Here is a 17,511-nt window from a genome sequence, read left to right as displayed (position 1 = left end):
AAGAAAATCAAGCACAGGGGAACTGACAAGAGATGGTTGTCCCTACACAGTAGCCGCAATGACAACAGCAGGGTCTCGCCTGCTGAATGAATGCAGACCCGCTAAATCTGCCGGTTACATAGCTACTCTGTCCTATTGCTTCTTCATAGCCTACCGCTCCTATTCTCTTGCCGTTCCACCCGCTATGCAAAGACACCATCTTCAATAGACGGAAATGAACGTGTTCTCAGAGCCATACGCTAGAAAAACTTTAACTCATTTTACCAGCAAATACTATCTACTCTTATACGGTATGTATAGCATCATAAGAGCGTACCGCCGTGTCCTGCATCGTCGCTAACAGCGACACTCCCCAAGGCCGTATGGAAAAAAGTGACAGGGCTGGACGCGGAAGATCGACTTATTTGTGACGTCCATTAAGGTCTCTCTTATCTGGCGGACATGCGCGGCACATTCCCATACGCCTAATTGAATAACACTTTTCTAATCATTCGTTTGTACTTCCATTGTTGAGCTTATTGTCGCACTTCACATGAGCACAACAGTAATAACAACAACAACGACAACAGGCAGAGAAAGGCTCAACAATTTAAAACAAACAGGCCAGTACGTGACTGTTCGTACTATCGAACGTGACCAGGAGGCCTGCTCGATTTAACCACTACATAATAGTGACGGCTAGTAGACGATCCTCGATTTCGTCTATGTGTATTGACCAGTAGTTAAATAAACCTTAAAATAAAAGTAAAAACAAAAATAAAAGGAACCACATACTAACTAAATCAACAGGTTAGAAATTTTCAATCTCATTCAATTTTTCTTAATTCGATTGCAAAGTATCGCTATTGACTTGTGAGTAATAAGATATTCTTTTATAGCGAAGCTGGAAAGCACCCAATACCTTACCTGTGTAGTGAGTTAGCTTCTATTTCATGGGAACCTGAAAAGGTTTTCGGCGTAAATTTGCGATGGATCTACCCAATGCGGCTATGTATACTATCCTACTCATACCACAGACTACCTGCGGCGCCTTATTTCCCTGGGCGTTTCTTATGTTGCTGTTAAGCACATAGCGATGGTTGACCTGATCAGTAACAACGAGCTCAAATATAATAGACACTTCCAGATTTACAGAGACGGACAAATTGTATTATGTCTTAGCTGACATTGCTTATTATATCGCGGCAAAAGGCATGAGGGTTATTACGTTTACGAGCATATAATTATCATTTATATAATTCGTACGATCTTCATTTTATAGAACGTTACCAATTTACGCCCTGCACATAATTTTTCGATGTTAAAACACAATTAAAATTGGCAGAAGTTCATCCGTTATCTTTAATCTCGTAGTTGGTGACTCTGATCGAACGAGCGGCGGGTATGATTTCCAAGAAACGTGCAGGTTTTAGACGACAATGAATTTTTTCGTTTGCTAATGATCTGCTAGTTTGTACTTCAGATGAGCGTAAGGAGCCTCAAATAGACACGTGACTCTCGAGAGTATTCCTACTTGAATATCGCTAACAGCTATGTTCAGATCGCTACGCCGGACCGTCGGATTCAACAGCCTCACAATGGAACCTCCGGTTCCCGTCAATTCGCATGACATGGCTCGGGATATCCAGCTAAATGTTGATAGAACGTATCGAGAATCTTTATCATGAACGGTTAATAGTGTTTGTTTTTTTACAGTTGCGACTTGAGATGTTTCGTGTAAAAACGTTTGTCAATGACGGCATGATAAAAAAATTCCCACTGCATAACCTTCGTATGTTTCTATACGCGATGCTGTTAATTATGATATCTGCAGCTTTGATAGGCCAATTCTATAGCGGCTTCTATATACGACGTATTTATTCGACAAACCTTTCTCCGCCCGCAGCAGAACATCGTATCGGCCAAAAGATGGGCGAACTTGTCATGTAGCGGAGGGATCAGCCGTGGAGAACTGTTGGCGTGGTGTCCTTGCAGGTGTCCGTCGTGATTGCCGAACGGCTGCTGTTGGAGCTGCGGATGTTGAGGGCTTTGCAGGCCGCACTGCGGCAGACGAAGCTGCGCCGACGAGCCATTGGCTCCGGCGTGCTCTGAGCCCTGAAGGTACTGGTCAGCGAGCAGCTCATTCTTCAGCTTTTGCTCCGTAATCACTGTTGTCTGACCTATAAATGGAGTGCAAACAGACGAAGAAGATTTGCTCAACGACCAATCGGCGAACAAAAGATCAATTCTTTTTTAAGTCGCAATCAATAGAACACACATCCAGGCAAATTAACACGTTGGCCCAGCTGTACCTAACAGCAGCACTCTTCTATAGATTAACAATGACAAAATAGAGTGAAAACCTAAGGCAGCCTTAACAATGTTCGGCACTGTACCAAATCGAGTATGGATTCGATGTTTTTGTAACACCTAAAATAGCTCAATGTGGGATTGGAAGGAAGAATTGAAGCACCTCATCGAACTTCAACTACAACAGTAGCTCTACGGCACGCTTTCTCATCGAACGCTTTTCGATGGTGCCGATTCAAGACGAATCGAACGAGGCAAAATGGTGGCATGCAAGCATTCGAAAAGAAGGCCGCGTGGTCCTGTAACAAATAAGGCAAGATGTTTGTGAAATCGTGCTAATTAATTAGGCGGGTCCAAGTGCATTCAAATCTCCTGTCCTTACAATTGTTAGTTGAACAAACACTGAAATGTCGGGTTCGAAGACGATCGCTGATTGCTTAGGTAAACCAGACGCTCCGGACTGCTCTTGAAAATCGCACGCAATTTCAACACTATTCATCAGCGTAAATTCTGTACGAGGAACGCTTTCGTCGCGCCTGCTTATCGATCATATCGTAACGGTAACGATTCGCAGTAATTGATAGTAGTGTACGTGGGAGATAACACACAATCAGCGTCGTTCAGTGTAGAAAGATGCGCTGCAACATACGCTTGTGCATCGAAGCGTAAACGGCTACATCTTGTAGCATATTGTTAGCTTTTCGAAACACGCAACGTATGCGCAAAGAACGAAGTCCAATATGCCATGTAGCAGCGAAATGAACCTGGTCAGTAAAAGCTAAAAGCTGAACTCTGTGCTAAAAGTAGTGAGGGCACTTGGTCATAGGCAGATCACCGAGAGATACTTGAGTATATCTTTATGATACAGATGAACGTTTGTTGTGTAACGTAAATAAAATTGATTAGAAATGTGTTTGGTTCTTATCGTCCGTGTGAGCACAAGGCCACATGCCCCTGTGGGACGGCCTGCGTGGACGTTCGTCACATACTATTATTACTAGTAGTACTCTATTGTGGATTTCATAGATCTCGCCCTCGGCGACACTTCAGCTAATGACAAGCGCCGTGCGAACAGGTAGAAAATAGTAGAATCCGCTTTGGGTCATTCACTAAAGGCGAATACTGAATCCTCACAGGCAAACTATCAAATTGTGCCTTGTCTATATACAATGAGATGGATTTGAAAAAATCAGATGATAGCTTTGCAGATATTCAATTGACGGTACCAATGTTTAGATGGTGTAGATTGTTTTTACGCCAGTTATAAGTATTTCGAAGTGTTAAAATTGTCAACCGAAGCAAAAGATCTGTTTTGCCGTGAGAGCGATCCACCCCGCTGACCGTTATAATTGGAGAGAGTTATAATTGGAGAGACCGTTATAATAACAGAGAACAATTTCGAATGAATAGAAAAACAAGTGTAATAGTTGGTGTTCTCGCTAATCGGACGTAACGCCTTTAGATTTCCCATAGATTCGAGTCAACTAGATAAAAAAAAAAACGATTTTTTATAACATTAATTTTACACGAGAGCTGCGTCCTTCGGATTTCGAAATTAACTGTGGCGTTTCTGGACAAGGTTCGTGCACTAACGTATATTAAATAAGCAAGAAATATCTATTACTACTACCGGCGTAATACTTAGTTTTTCTCTACGTTATTCGCTACTCGAGTCCAACTGCAGATGTTTCCTAAAGCTGCTTCGTAGGTAGTGCCCGCCAGAAGACCGGCTCGTAGCTATTCCTCAACTGAATACCATTTCATATAATGTCCACGCTTTGCGTCAGTAGAGAGAGGTCCTACAGCGACTAGTAGGACGACCCCGAGCCTACTAGAATCAGTCGACGCTTCACTCATTTACTTCGACTTTATATTATCTAAATATACTTTACATCTTATCGTTCATTCTATTCGTGTAAAGTTGAATCATTGTATTGTGTATGTCGATGACGAGCAAAAATGCTTTGGGAAAAAGATGGTAAAAGCTGGCGTCAGCTCTCATGACAATGTCGATGCTTATTCCTCTCATGCGTAACCTCAAAATTTCACTGTACAACATAGTTTGGGATCCTACACGAAACTTCTACAAATCTGCGCCAAATTTCGTCACTCCTGATAGCTTCCTTACCTGATGATTTAGTGTGCCAATCTTCAAACGTCATCGGACGATGCTTTGCCAAACCAAGTGTTTCGATAAGGAATAACCAAGAGCTAGGGAATATTATTACAGCGCCTGTCGATGAGCTCAGCGGCAGCGATTTGCAATAGCACTAGTATCAGCAATACTAACAACGACAAATTGAACTCTGCTGGCCTCGCGTCTGATTACTTTGCGGCGACAATAGCGTTCCTAGCGAAATAACAACGATCGGTCGGTCGGTCGGTCGACTTACGGCGATTTAACGCTGCAGCTGGCATGGCCTGGACCTGGAAAAGCAACAAGAGTAGGGCATCAGATGTTATTGCCACTACAAATCGCTAACCGTCTTTACATATGAAAAAGCTAATAATGACCTCAAAGGAGGATAACTTCGATTCGACACTTCATCATGCTTGTCAGATTGCAGTCTCAGATTGCCTCGATATATTACGTCAAATTCTATAGACGCTGGGATTTTTTTTCGCTCGCTGTGCAAAGTCTGCTGGATTTTTTCGCTTAGCTGTTGCGGCCGTGCTTGCTTTCGTGCCCAGCATTTCCTCATCTGCATACCTTGCCTTCAAGGACAACGGTGAAAGCAGTCCTATGCGACCTTTACTCCATATCTTTCACCACCTTTCACACTCCTTTCTCTCTCCTCACTTTTATACTCGATCCAAATTTTCCGACCACTTTCTTTCATAAGAGCCCAGTGCCAAAGGCGGCATGCATTTGTTGCAGCTTCTTCCACGGAGTGTTGAAATTTCGCCTTTTTTAGGCCCTTGCCGTTGCCACGAGCCCCACCAAAGCTTTTGCACTACGCTGTACTAAGTCTACTGAGCAGCAGTGGCGACCGTAGTAACAAGAATAGCCTGTTCCTTCGGTTTCAACTTCGGGAAACTTTTTTGTACTCTTTATTTTTTTTATTCCCCAGGAACAAGCGCCGACGGGACGACTAACTAGATTGTCGGCTGTTGGTTTTCTTTAATCGGTCGTCTTCGACTATCGTCGCACCACTTTGGTCCCTCTCCGTGCTAAGCTGAACACCCCACCAGCTGACAAGCGGTGGTGGCCAAAAGTGAAAGGGCGGAAGAGGGCAGCATAGGACAGCAAGAAGACTACTAGAGGAGACGAGGCGTGGGGTAGGGGTAATCTTCGAACAGGGCAGACGTAGAGCAGATAGAAAGGAGTAAATGAAAAAAGCGACTGGGAAGATCAGCGTGGTTCTGTTGCTACCCTGTTTAATACAGACGCAGTCAGCTATCGGGCTGGTGTTGGACAGTGACGACATTAAAGGTATACACAGTACTTGCAGATATCCATTTCTAAGGACGACAATGACGGAAAGAGCTGTCCAGCTATAGAGAATAACAGAGGGGAACTTTCACGGAGGGGCTTCAAGATTCTTCACCGATGTATAATACATGGCCCACTGCGACCAAAGCGGTGGCCATCGTCACCCTTGGCGGTAATTTGCCCCTGGCTGCAACAGCCCTATACTGGAGCGGTTGGTCTATTTCTTCAAGGTGAATCGAACTGTTCGGCTGGCAAACTGTTTGGCAAGCATTGATTAGCAAAAACATTAGACAAACACAGATTTGGAGTTTTGGCGCTGGTCATAAAAAAAGCGTCAGCCACGCTGGCCCGGTTAGCAATAGCTTACACTGGCCTCCAATCGTTTTTTATGGCGCTCTTTGGTGCTCCGTACTCCACAGCTTGAGTGTTCTTGCGTGACCACTACAGCCTCTTATCATATTGTCGACCCGGTTGGTTCGTACTGGGCGCACTCGCCGTATAAGAAGCCCATTCCCTCGATCATACAAAAATAAAACAAGGGCAGAAGAGAAAAAATGTACACTTATTATTTTATTATTAAACACTATTATCATTGGTTGTTTGTTTTATCTACCTCGATGTATAGCTACGTGTTTTTATAAATTCAAAAAGTTAGCGTGAACTATACCAAACGGGCACCAAATGCAGGTAAGAAAAAACAAGTCCAGTGACCAACAGATAGATGATTTTTAGGAGTAGTCCGCCGGAAGTTGACTCCTTTCGTTGACGAGTTCTTTCCTCTTATTTACTGGCTAATTCATTTTTACCGCACACTGGCGTCGATTAAGTGATTATCTTGAGTCTAGCATGTTTTATTTAGAATGTCATGGCTGCTATATATATATATATATATATATATATATATATATATACACTGCAAAACAGAGTACAACATACAGTTATAATAGTACCGTTAGTTACTGGTAGCCATTCCACTTAGGATAATTTCGTTCATAGAGCATTACGTGCAGTACAATTGAATACTGCGGTGAAACAGTCGCCTATGTCTCTGTAGGAGGATCGCGTTGCTGGGCAATGTGTTCTCTTCTGTTGTCTGACTGGTCAACTTCACGGCCGACAGACCGGCCTATCGGCATCAATAATGGCTCATTGATCATAAAAAATATGCTTGGTAAATAGCTGTTCTGCCGCTTGTTGAGGGAGGCTGACCGGAACCCGGCGCCTATGGCAGGGACATATTGGTAGATTGGTAACTACCTCGACAAGAGGGTACTCAATGAACGGGAGGCTAACAGGTAATGGACGTGGCAACGGGCGTCAGGGGCGACGCAAAAGTTTCTGCAGTGGTTCATCATTATAGCGGCCGTCACCATTCTGTGCTGTCTACCGTCTATAGAATAGATGTAAGAAGAGCCTTCATTGGGAGCAGAGAACGAATTAGTAGGACAGTCAATCCGGTTAGGACATGGAAGCACAGTAAAGCATTATCATAGACATCGTTTCCCATTTCGAAAAAAAACGGTAGAGAAGTTACTCTGTGGACCCTCGGCTGCCTGCCACCGGGATCTCTGCTCGCCGAGTAGATAAATGCTGTCCGGCAACGGGGACAAACCTCTCTAGTTTTACCGTATTCTCTAGAAAAGATGGGCATTTTGTCTATAATGACCTGATTGTTTGTCTCTTAGTTATTCAGGTGCTCACGGCCAGTGAAATACAGGCATACTCGTTGTTATGTGCTTAACCTCGATTTCAAAATTTCTGTGCTTCCTAAAATAGCATTGTCAATAGAGATGGATATGGTCTAGCACTCGATCCTGGTCAGCTTCTTCATACAGTTTCATATAATATTCAAGTATGCTGATAAAATGCTTCGCGTATTTATATAATAACGATAGACAACAAAGCATACCACGCATGGCCGTGGTCATTTATGGAAACGTGTTCGATCATGAGCGACGACAAACAGAAACCGTTAACCAAATAGGGGTCGTTCCGCCAGGGCTGTTGATCCGGACTTCAACTACTGTTGTCGTCATAATGTAGCCCTATATTGATGCAGTTGTGTGTAATGTTGCGAGTGGGGCTCCCTTTGAAAAATGGATATGTACTAAATATTATGCTAATCGAAAAATGACAACCGAATCGACCATGTGCTCGTGATAAAACGTTAAACGCTAACTGTCAGGCGACATGTACGAGCATCATTATGGTTACAAGCACCGAGACGACCGATGAGTAACTTTCACGTTCGGGAGTTAACTACCCGCGGTCGGTGCCTGTATCCTGATGACGTTATGTTGTCAACGGCTCAAAAGAGCCCATTGGATTATAGTACTCCGTGGCTTGAATAGTTTCGTATCGATCTGAGCGAGTTAGTGGGAACGACGAAAGTTCACCATTGATGTCAGCTGGCAAAAGAAACCAGACTACGGCGTCCTTCCATTAGATATGTGGAAATCTATAGAAATAGGCACAGGCAACACATGACGCCTCTGCTATGTCCGATGTCAGGACAACAGCGGCAGCGATAACAATAACGGCAGAGACCTGGCTAAGACAAGATAGTTTCCGTGAAGTGCGCAGGAAGCAGTATTACTAGTGGCATAGGCGCGACACAGCGATTCCTGATACAGAGCTGCATCGACGATAACATGTCGGTGAAACCAGTACACGACTTTTTCTCCCCATTTGTATACCGACCCGCATTTCCGACTCGACGCTTCGCGTACATGTACACTGACTTTGTTCTGAACAGCTCCGTTTCCACCAACTGCTCTACCTTTGCGCCATTACAAAACGTCTTACCTTATTCTGTCAGCAGCAACTCAGCATGCAACTGCATTCAGTCCGCGAGTTGTTCCATTTCAACATCGCCGCCGCTACTAGTACCATCATCAGAAAACGACGTTTACCGACGGTCTCAGACCGAATCCATTGTTTGTTTACTTCCGAAAGAAGGGTCTCATCCCTTATGCTCTGCCGTTATACCAAATTGCAGCGTCACTCTTCTCCATTAGCTGATGAAACTGTTGAGGTTAAAAGGCGTTCCTCTGCGTATTAGCGCATCTCACACAGATCACCGATGGGGCTTCACGGAAAAATCGGGAAATTAGTAAGCGACTCTAACCAAAGAAGCCTCATAGCAGAAAGGACCATGCCAGCGTTTCAAGCTGCTACATCACTAACACCAACAGTCGATTGCAGTAGACAGTAGTAGAAGCTTAGAAGACTGCCATAAGCACCTTTAAACAAGCGCAATAAGCCGTTCCAACAGCCGCCTGCAGTTAGTCGTACTGGCTGGAATCGCCTCTTCGTTTTCCCTTTAGCTGGGAGCGATGCCTCCGGCCGTATCGGACGGCTGTGACTGGCAGCTTTACTGTCGGCTAATCAAGTTAGCCCATACCGGGGACCTTCGGGTGGTTTCTCTCCTACCCTTCTACGTTCCCGAATCTGTCATTCCTCGTTCCTTCTTTGGTTCCTTTTGCTAAAGATTTTCTTGCTGGGAAGATTAGCGGGCACAATCGAAAGCAAACTAAGGCAAAGAGGACCAACTAGCTAATGGTCGGTCCGGTCAAGTGACACAACACAATGACAGTTCCAAGCGAACAACCTTGTTTATGTAAAACAGGCCGTCGAACAAGCTGGTCTGACTAGCCGCCACAGCTAAGCAGTCGACGCTTCTCGGCAGAAGTCATAGTAATAGTAGCAGCATATGAGACAATGCGGGCGGTGCCTGACCTTGTAGTGACGCCATCGATGATGACCAATCTGGGATCAACAAATAGCTCGACACCATGCGCTCGATTGGGCCGATCGAAAACCACCCATCGCGTCAGTCTGCCGTGCTTGACGGACCACAGAGCTAAATTACCAATTAAGTAGATAGCCTTCTTAATTCGGTTACTACAAAATGCTATTAAGAGCTAAGAGAGATGGGCTGGTAAATAATATAGAAAGCATCGGGTCTTCATGCACAGGATCTCGGGCTCTTTCAGGGAACGCACGGAGTCAGCACCTACGCCTGTGTCCGGTACAGTGCTGTGAAAGTTTGATAGAACGGTAAAAATTTTGATAGCATGCTTCCTTTAATCACTGTATCCGTGTAACTACAGCTGCAGTGTCGCCGATTACTATATAGAGGCGTACGCTGTGAAGGATCGCTGACAAATGAAAGTAACATCGGTAGAAAATTTCCCTTTGCTGCTATTGCTACGACTCGTTGAATACATGGGATGAGCGGGATTAGTCTAATAGCGTTCGTTATTTGACTTCCCTATGTCTGTCATCCTCGCATCCCGTTCTGTTCCAGATAATAGTCGCTACTGCAGTTGTATTATCTTCGAGCGAAATTTATACAGGCACCCATTAGAATGTTTTCTATGCAAATACCATTAACCATTTACTTTAATACCTCGGATCTTCTCTTCCGTTTGAAGAAAAATACACGTTTTCAACGCTTGTGCTGTCCCCCGGCCCTCTTGGTTTTGACTGGAAGCAAAGCAGACATAGCCAACGAACGAGACACAGAAAGCGTAGGAAATTCGGTTCGGTACAGGCCTATAGTAGGTCTCGAAGCAGCTGAACTATCACAAAGATGGAGAACGAGTTCCGTAAAGGCCGTGTACGTATGCACTGCATATTTCAACGATGGTGTACAACAATAACGTTGCATCATCTTTACGTAATTCGTATTTGAGTCAGAACCTCACGCAACATGTGCTAGCCGACATGCTGGTAATAAAGGTGGGCATTCTCTGATTGCGTTGCCAATACTATGAAGATCAGTATGAGCTATCCCCAAAATTTCTTGTTTTTTTACTTGCCCCGCATTAACCTAGTCTTCCGATTGTCTTTGTCACTACCGAGGAACAGAAATAGCATCCGTTCAATGAAAAAAAAAACTATCTCTCGCTAGCCATCCGCTATCCTACTGCCACTCTTTCAAATTTTCTTCATTAAGTCTCGTATTGTGCGACCTGGAACCGGCGTTCTAGTCAAAACGCAAGTTGGAATCGTACCCGTACGAAGTTTGGTCGTAGCGAGACATGCTGCTGACAGTCGCCTTTAAATAGGTCTCTCGTAGCAGCGATTCCGGTGTTAATAGTAATTCGTAGCAGTCGTCGTTCTTGCCGTGTGCTGTAAAAATTGACGAGCAAAATTTTCTGCTTGATCGGTGCCCTTTCGCCCTGTGTTGGCAGCAGTACCAACCGAAGTAAACGTATTGGGTACCAAGATGCCCTCCGTGCCCGATGGTCTCCGTGCCCGACCTACGACAGCGGCGGAAATAGCGTGAAGCTGCTATGCTTCCTGTATTGCTGATGCACCCGTCACTGCGGCCAATGTCTTCATTTTATGAAATCACTACCGCCGCTTCTTTGTCATTTATCGTTGTTCTAGTACCGGGCGAACGCCCAAGATCATGCTACGTTTCACTGTACAGTCCCATGCTTGTCTGCTTCGTCTCGCTTTCTGCCCGGCCCGTTCTCTACTGCTATCACGATACCACTGCATTAAATGCTGCTGCAGCGGTGCGTTCTTAGACAGATGGCCGGCTTTCGGAGGCAAGTTAAGGGTTCGAGGAGATGGAAGATGTCGCATGACAAAGAATGGTAGCTGCTTTCCGTAATGGTAGCACCAAAGAGCAACCACCGATGAAAAAACACTACCGGTAAAAGCACAGCGAAGGCAGTGGAGTTATTTTAATGCGGTGCTGTCGTGGCTGCTGTTTTTCCTGCAGCAGCAAAAATGGGGAGAGGCACTGGTAGAGAAACTATGTCTTTCCTGTAACCTCATCTCGTCCCTGCCTCCGTCGGCCCCGAGACCCCCCCCCCCCTGAAAGCCTGAACTTGACAAAGCACGCCCGGCGCAACGGGGCTCGCGACCTAACTCATAGCTCAGCCCAAGCTTGTCCCACATATTTCTCTTCGTTCCTCTTTTTGGACGCCGCTGGGCGCTCCATCTTTTTGTCCTTTGGGTTCGCTGGTCGTCTCAACCGAGCCAAGAGGAGATGATATCAATATAATTGATAGTCAATCCATATGGAGATAAATCCTACTTTTGATCAGAAATAGCAAGAGAAGCGAGTCAGCAAAAGATGAAGCGGTAAAGAGAGAAAAATAGAAAGTGGCCCGGTACGGCTATGGGAAGAAGTATATGACGAGAAGACGTTCTCGTCTGAAAAACGACAACGGTGGCCCGGGAAAATGATAATAACCGGAAAGGTATACCCCACTAGAATTCTACAGGCAGCAAAGAGAGCACCATTAGTGATGGAGGCCGAGCGGCGCCGGCGTTGTTGGTAACCGTAAAGTGCGCCGGGAGACAAATAAAACTTTGAACCATTTCTTTACGAAAATCTTACAAGGAACAAACTACCCGATGTTGCCTTAGCTCCTTTGGAAACAGGTACCAAAGACGGACAGGCACATCTAAGCGTCATTGATTTCCGCTAAGTGAAGACCCTGTCGTTGCAACAAAAAACGATGACAACGTAAACTGTTCTTAACCGTCGTCAACATCATCATGAACACGATTGTCGTTTTCATCGATGGCAGCCTCTTTCGTCTACAACCGTTTTGGTATTCGGTAGCAGTACTATGACAAGACGGTGCAATTTGAATCAGCTGTTAGCTACGGTAGTCCTAATGACACATTTCAGCATCAGCAGCAACTGTAGTGGTCAAAAGGGGGTGAGGTCGTACTTAGGCACTTCCTTTACTGTGAAGGAAGCAACTACCGGCCTCCTCTGACTTTTTTAATTTTTAATTTAATAAGTTTGCCCCACCAGTCGCTCGAGCAGTACTTTCACGCTCGACAAGCGGTCGATGCTCACGTCCGCACCTCCGCTTTCAATGGGAATGGAAGGGCATGGGCAAACGTACGCACACACGGACCCGTTGTACAAGCTCGACTGCCTCGATTGAGCGAACATCTAAACGAATGTCCTGGCTAGGGAAGGCAGTATATTTGGACATTCTATTCAGTCACCCTTAGATGTTTCAGCTAATGGCGTTTTATATGTTTTTATTTTATATGTTACTCGTAACAACAATAATAATAGAAACTTGTTGTTTCTGGAGCGAAGCAGGTTCGAAATTAAAGGAACTCGCGTAAAGATCATAAATCCACTCTCACGCCAGTCCTAATTGATAGTTCCTCCGCTATTGCCGTACGCAGGGTTTGAACGGATCTCCTATACGTTCGACAGGTCTCAGTACCCAATCTTTCTTGACTAGACAATGGCTCTGTGAAAGCAGTAGTAAAAACACAAGCGAAAGAGAGCCTTGCTTTTGGGATGGAAACAGCTTCATCCATTAACGACTTCTGCGGGAGAAATTTTCTGCTCAAGATGGCTGTTAGTATTAAAGAAGCGTTAAGTATGCGCCTAAGTTTAATATGCTAAAAATTCCAATACTTCGGCGTTGTTTACTCCAGAAGTATTGGAGAAGTAGAAAAGTGCTGACAGTAAAAGAATGCCAATTCGATTATCTCTAAATGACTTTTGACGATTGCGTATAGCCTGCCGTCGCGTTCAATGAAACCGCTCCGTTCTGCCCGTGTCCATTTCATGCTGTGGGTCCCTGCCTTGAAGAAAAAGTACCAGAGCTTCCAAGGTGGCAGGGGGCCGGTGTCATTCCCAAAAAAAGCCATTGTCGAGAACTATTTCAAAACTAATAGAAAAGGCGCATTACACAAAAAGAAGCCGCACATATCAAGACGAATACGATGTGACAGTAACCGTAATGCTATAGTGTGGTATAGGCGCGCTGGAGGTCGTTCCAGATCAACGTCCAAAGTCGATTGCCGTGGGTCCGGACTTCGTTTCCGTTATTTGTCCTATTCTTGGCTGTACCTTTTCGCTGTCATTACCGCCGTCTCTATCTATATCCCGACGTATCAACGTTCGATGAGGAACGCGCAGTAAACTGGAATACATATGCATCCATATTATGGTGACCGAACGGTGAACGAACGCACGTTAGTGCTGGTACACAGACGGCCATCGTAGTCGTTTCATACAAAGAAATTTTACATATGTAGTAACACACTGAATGAGTAGTCGTACAAATTGACATGGCCTCAGGTCTCCGTTTATTCAGACCTATTCGCCCGAAATTATGGTGCAACGAAGGAAGCGAATGTGAGATTCTAAATTTACCAAACCCGCTATGAATTTGGTTACTGTTAGAATTCGTATGCGTCGTATTGCTAGAACAGGTTCTCGTAGATTCCCCTGGGCATCGAGGCGGATCGCTTGGTATTATCCTTTTGTTGTACTGTTTTTCGTATAGCATGTAGCAACCAAAAGCTACTGCTACTACCGTTTCTTAATTATTTTTCGCGTTGCCGCTGTTGCTGCTGTGATGGCCTTCCATTGCAGGTTGCCTTCCTTACGCCTTGCACGCAGCTGCTGCTTCGCCTAAGGTACCTGCCAAGCCTTCCCCCAACACGCCACCCTAGGGAACTTTACGACTTGTACGAGACGACCAGGAACGTGAGCTGCAAACGTCTGCTGAGCCTTACACAGTGAAAGCCGCGCCAATATGGCTCTCTACGAACGTACACCAACACCCATCGTCAGATGCTGCGTGGCTGCTGTGGCTGTATTGCCAGCTAAAGGTAACCAACATAGCTCTTTTCCCCTTTCTCTCTCCCTATCACTTTTGTCCCTCCCTTTAAGGAAGAGAGAAGGGCGATTAGGTGGTGGACTACACTGTATATCAGCTCTCTTGCTCCAGTTTCACTGGCACCACACACGTAGCGTACGTATGATATGTTCGTTGAAGGGAGGCAAATCGGCAATTGACGTAGAAATTAGGCAGAAATAAAACCTAGTCAATAAGGCGATGAGATCATGCTCATGGGGAGATCATGTGCTTCCTCTCTCTCTCTCTCTCTCCCTCCCCCCCTCTCTCTCTCTCCCTCCCCCCCTCTCTCTCTCTCTTTTAATTCAATACGTCGCCAGTAACGCTTTAGAGGACCATCGCCTCCTCGTCATTTGACGTTCAAAGCTTTTGTGGCCCTCATAGGCATTATTCTATCGGGCGGGTTTCTCTATGGCCGCTATTCGTTCTGCATAGAAACTATTGGTTGGTAAATACCTTTCGAATAGCAGCAGCACCCCTAGCTGTTCACACTGAATTCAAGCTTATCTCCTGACTACTCATTCAGTGTAGTGCTATGTGTTAACGGTAGCTTCACTAATGCTTTATCCATTAAGCCAGCGCGGCACCATGCCAAGCGATAGCTGTTTAACATGACAGTAGCCATTACCATCATCATCATGATTGTGACGAAGGCCGGCTAACATCAAACGTAGTCCCGCAATCCCAATCGCACATGGAAGGTATATGGGTGTACACATTCAACCAACGATTGCGCTAGTTCATCATCGTCATCGTCGTTGTCCTGCGGCGATTTTAGCCTTCGTCATTGTTCGTGGCTTTCGTTACTTGGATTAGCTGTTTGGCCTGTTTCGGATTTCTGTTGTCGGCCTGTTGCCACTGACTATGTCGTTATCGCAAAACTGTTCGAGTTTGTTGGTGCGTCCAACGCTGCGACATTCTTTCATCCTCCGCTCACGGTGAGTGCTTGCCTTTATGCTTGCTCGAGGTACGTGGGTCGCAGCAGCAGCACCACCATCCCACCGCTGCTGCCTTTGCCGACAACTGTGGGGTGGAAGTACCTGCTACCACGGAAGTGTATAAGTAACTGGCATTCTCTCTTTCTTTCTCTAATGTGCTAACGATTTCCTAAGCACGTGATGGGTGTAAACTTGAACCTCTCTTCGCCGCCTTGGCGGTAGCGTCGGGCATTTCTGTGTACGTTTGATTGTTCGCATCCGCTTACGTTTCGTTATCTCCACTCAAAATAATTGTCACGATCACCCGTGTCTTTTAATGGCGGGTGACGGGCTGTGGCTTAAGGCCCATGATCCTGGCAGGCTCTAGCAGGCTTCCGCTACCAATGTAACTCTCCGGATAAACAGAACACTCAATCCTCCATTAGCTTAAATTTAGCCGAGTATCGCACGCCTCTCCTAACTTTTAGCTTCCTATGTTCTCAGCCCCGGAGACCGTTTAAGCTGGGACGTCGAAGGCCTAGGATGCTTACGAAGAGCCGGCCGACCCACCCAGAACACCGTGCTTATCCTGGTACTATTTCGCTCTCACTTTGCCACCCATCAATTACGCAGAGGCTACAGCAGAGTTCAGTAGGGGATAGCGAAGATATAATGAGACCGTTTTTTTCCTGATAATCTAAAGGCGACTCCGAGCAGCACGATCATCCCGCTGCTAGAGAGAGATCTTGGACTCATTGCGAACCCCAGACGAGCAGCTCGCTAGCGGATAAAGAAACGAACGGACGGACTTACAAGCGTCTTATTTTCAAATTAGGCCGTTCCAAGATGGTTGGCTCTTATACCGTAACAGCCAAGTATTAAATACACAAAGAAGAACGAAGACGACGACAATGAGAGGGAAGTTTAGCGTGTTTACTGCCCCTTTTTGAACGGACTCAGTGTGCAGGCAAGGACATTGCGTAGTTTCTAAAGATTGGCTTATTATCGCAGGCGTAAGCTCGTGCGGGCCAGCTAGAGAATTGGGTTTGTCCTTGCTGAGTGAAGCAGTTAACTGAAAATCATTTGTTAAGATGACCCCAAAGAAAACAGTCACAATATAAGATTACGGTGTTGTATTAGACAAATAACATATTTTGAAGAAAATTGAGCCTTCAAAATAGTTTTATATTTTATATATTCTAAATCTGTTAATACAAAATTGTCTCGAAGCTTCAAATTACTACATTTTTAAAAATTATCTTCTTTTTGTTGAACTTGTTAACTAAAAACATGCAGCCATTTTTCTATAGTCATTTGTTCAACCAGTGTTCTTCCCTGCTGACTATTTTCTCCTACGTCAAATCTATCTATTTTTTTCGTTAGCTCAATAGTCAACGATGATACACGTGGTAATACCGCATCGGTATTACATAGATTCAGCAATGAATTTTGCTCTGATACAACTGCTTCGTTGTCGTTGGCAATATCGAATCTCCAGATGAATCCTTCTAAGTGTTATTATTTCGTACGATTTATGGCTAGCTATCGATCCAGCTAGTTGCTGCAACTTCTCCTATGCCAAGGTCGTGCGACTACGATAGCTTTCCCCCTCTCGACCTCCATTGACGACAGCTTTGCGCGACTTTTTATACTGTTGGTACTCATGAAGCAGCGACTCTGTTTGGGAGCCAGTCTGTACTTACTTTCGGCACTGCGTAAATATAAGAAGGCTGCGTTGAGGGTTATTCCTTGTCCACTCAATACCCCATCCATTTTCCCTGGAACTATTCGGTGTATGCACTCGAGCGCATGCCGCGCTGCCTGCGATGTCGGGACTATGATGACCGGGCGCTGGCCAGCCCTATTTGATTCTATGCCCCTCGAATCACCACTGTCGCCACCTTTTTTCGTAACAACTGCGTACAGTCACCGTTATCAGCATTATCACGATTATTGCACAAACTAACCTATACTGGGTCGTCGTCCGAGAGCCTCTTTGCCTAGGGGGGACATTGTTGAAGATGTACATATCATTTAAACTGATGGTCAACAACACTGTACGACGTAGAAAAGGCGATATGGAAAAAGGCTAAGTTTAATACCGGGCAACTGTGTACAACGGATCACCATGGGAAAACGCAGGTCGTTATAATATAGTCAGCAAAATCGATGCCACACGACGGCAATACCAACAGCAGTAGTAGCACCTCTAACCGGCTAAAATAAT

General features: G+C 45.2%; 1 protein-coding gene across 3 annotated transcripts in view; it reads right to left on the bottom strand.

The window, feature by feature from the left end:
* The window catches only part of RhoGAP100F (Rho GTPase activating protein at 100F), a 54,398-nt gene that overhangs the window by 30,558 nt on the left and 6,329 nt on the right, over positions 1-17,511 (bottom strand). For all 3 annotated transcript variants that reach the window (XM_086979636.1, XM_022791426.2, XM_022791424.2), the window contains exons 3-4: positions 4,418-4,716; positions 1,870-2,159 (exon numbers count right to left, since the gene is read on the bottom strand). In XM_086979636.1, coding sequence (XP_086835762.1) covers positions 1,870-2,159; positions 4,418-4,451 — 324 coding nt within the window. In that variant the 5' untranslated portion in view covers positions 4,452-4,716. The remainder of the gene's footprint in view (positions 1-1,869; positions 2,160-4,417; positions 4,717-17,511) is intronic.

This window comes from Varroa destructor, unplaced genomic scaffold (assembly GCF_002443255.2).
Source record: "Varroa destructor unplaced genomic scaffold, Vdes_3.0 BEIS01000002.1, whole genome shotgun sequence".
Classification (NCBI taxonomy): Eukaryota; Metazoa; Arthropoda; class Arachnida; order Mesostigmata; family Varroidae; genus Varroa; species Varroa destructor.
This window is presented reverse-complemented; position numbering and strand designations above follow the sequence as displayed.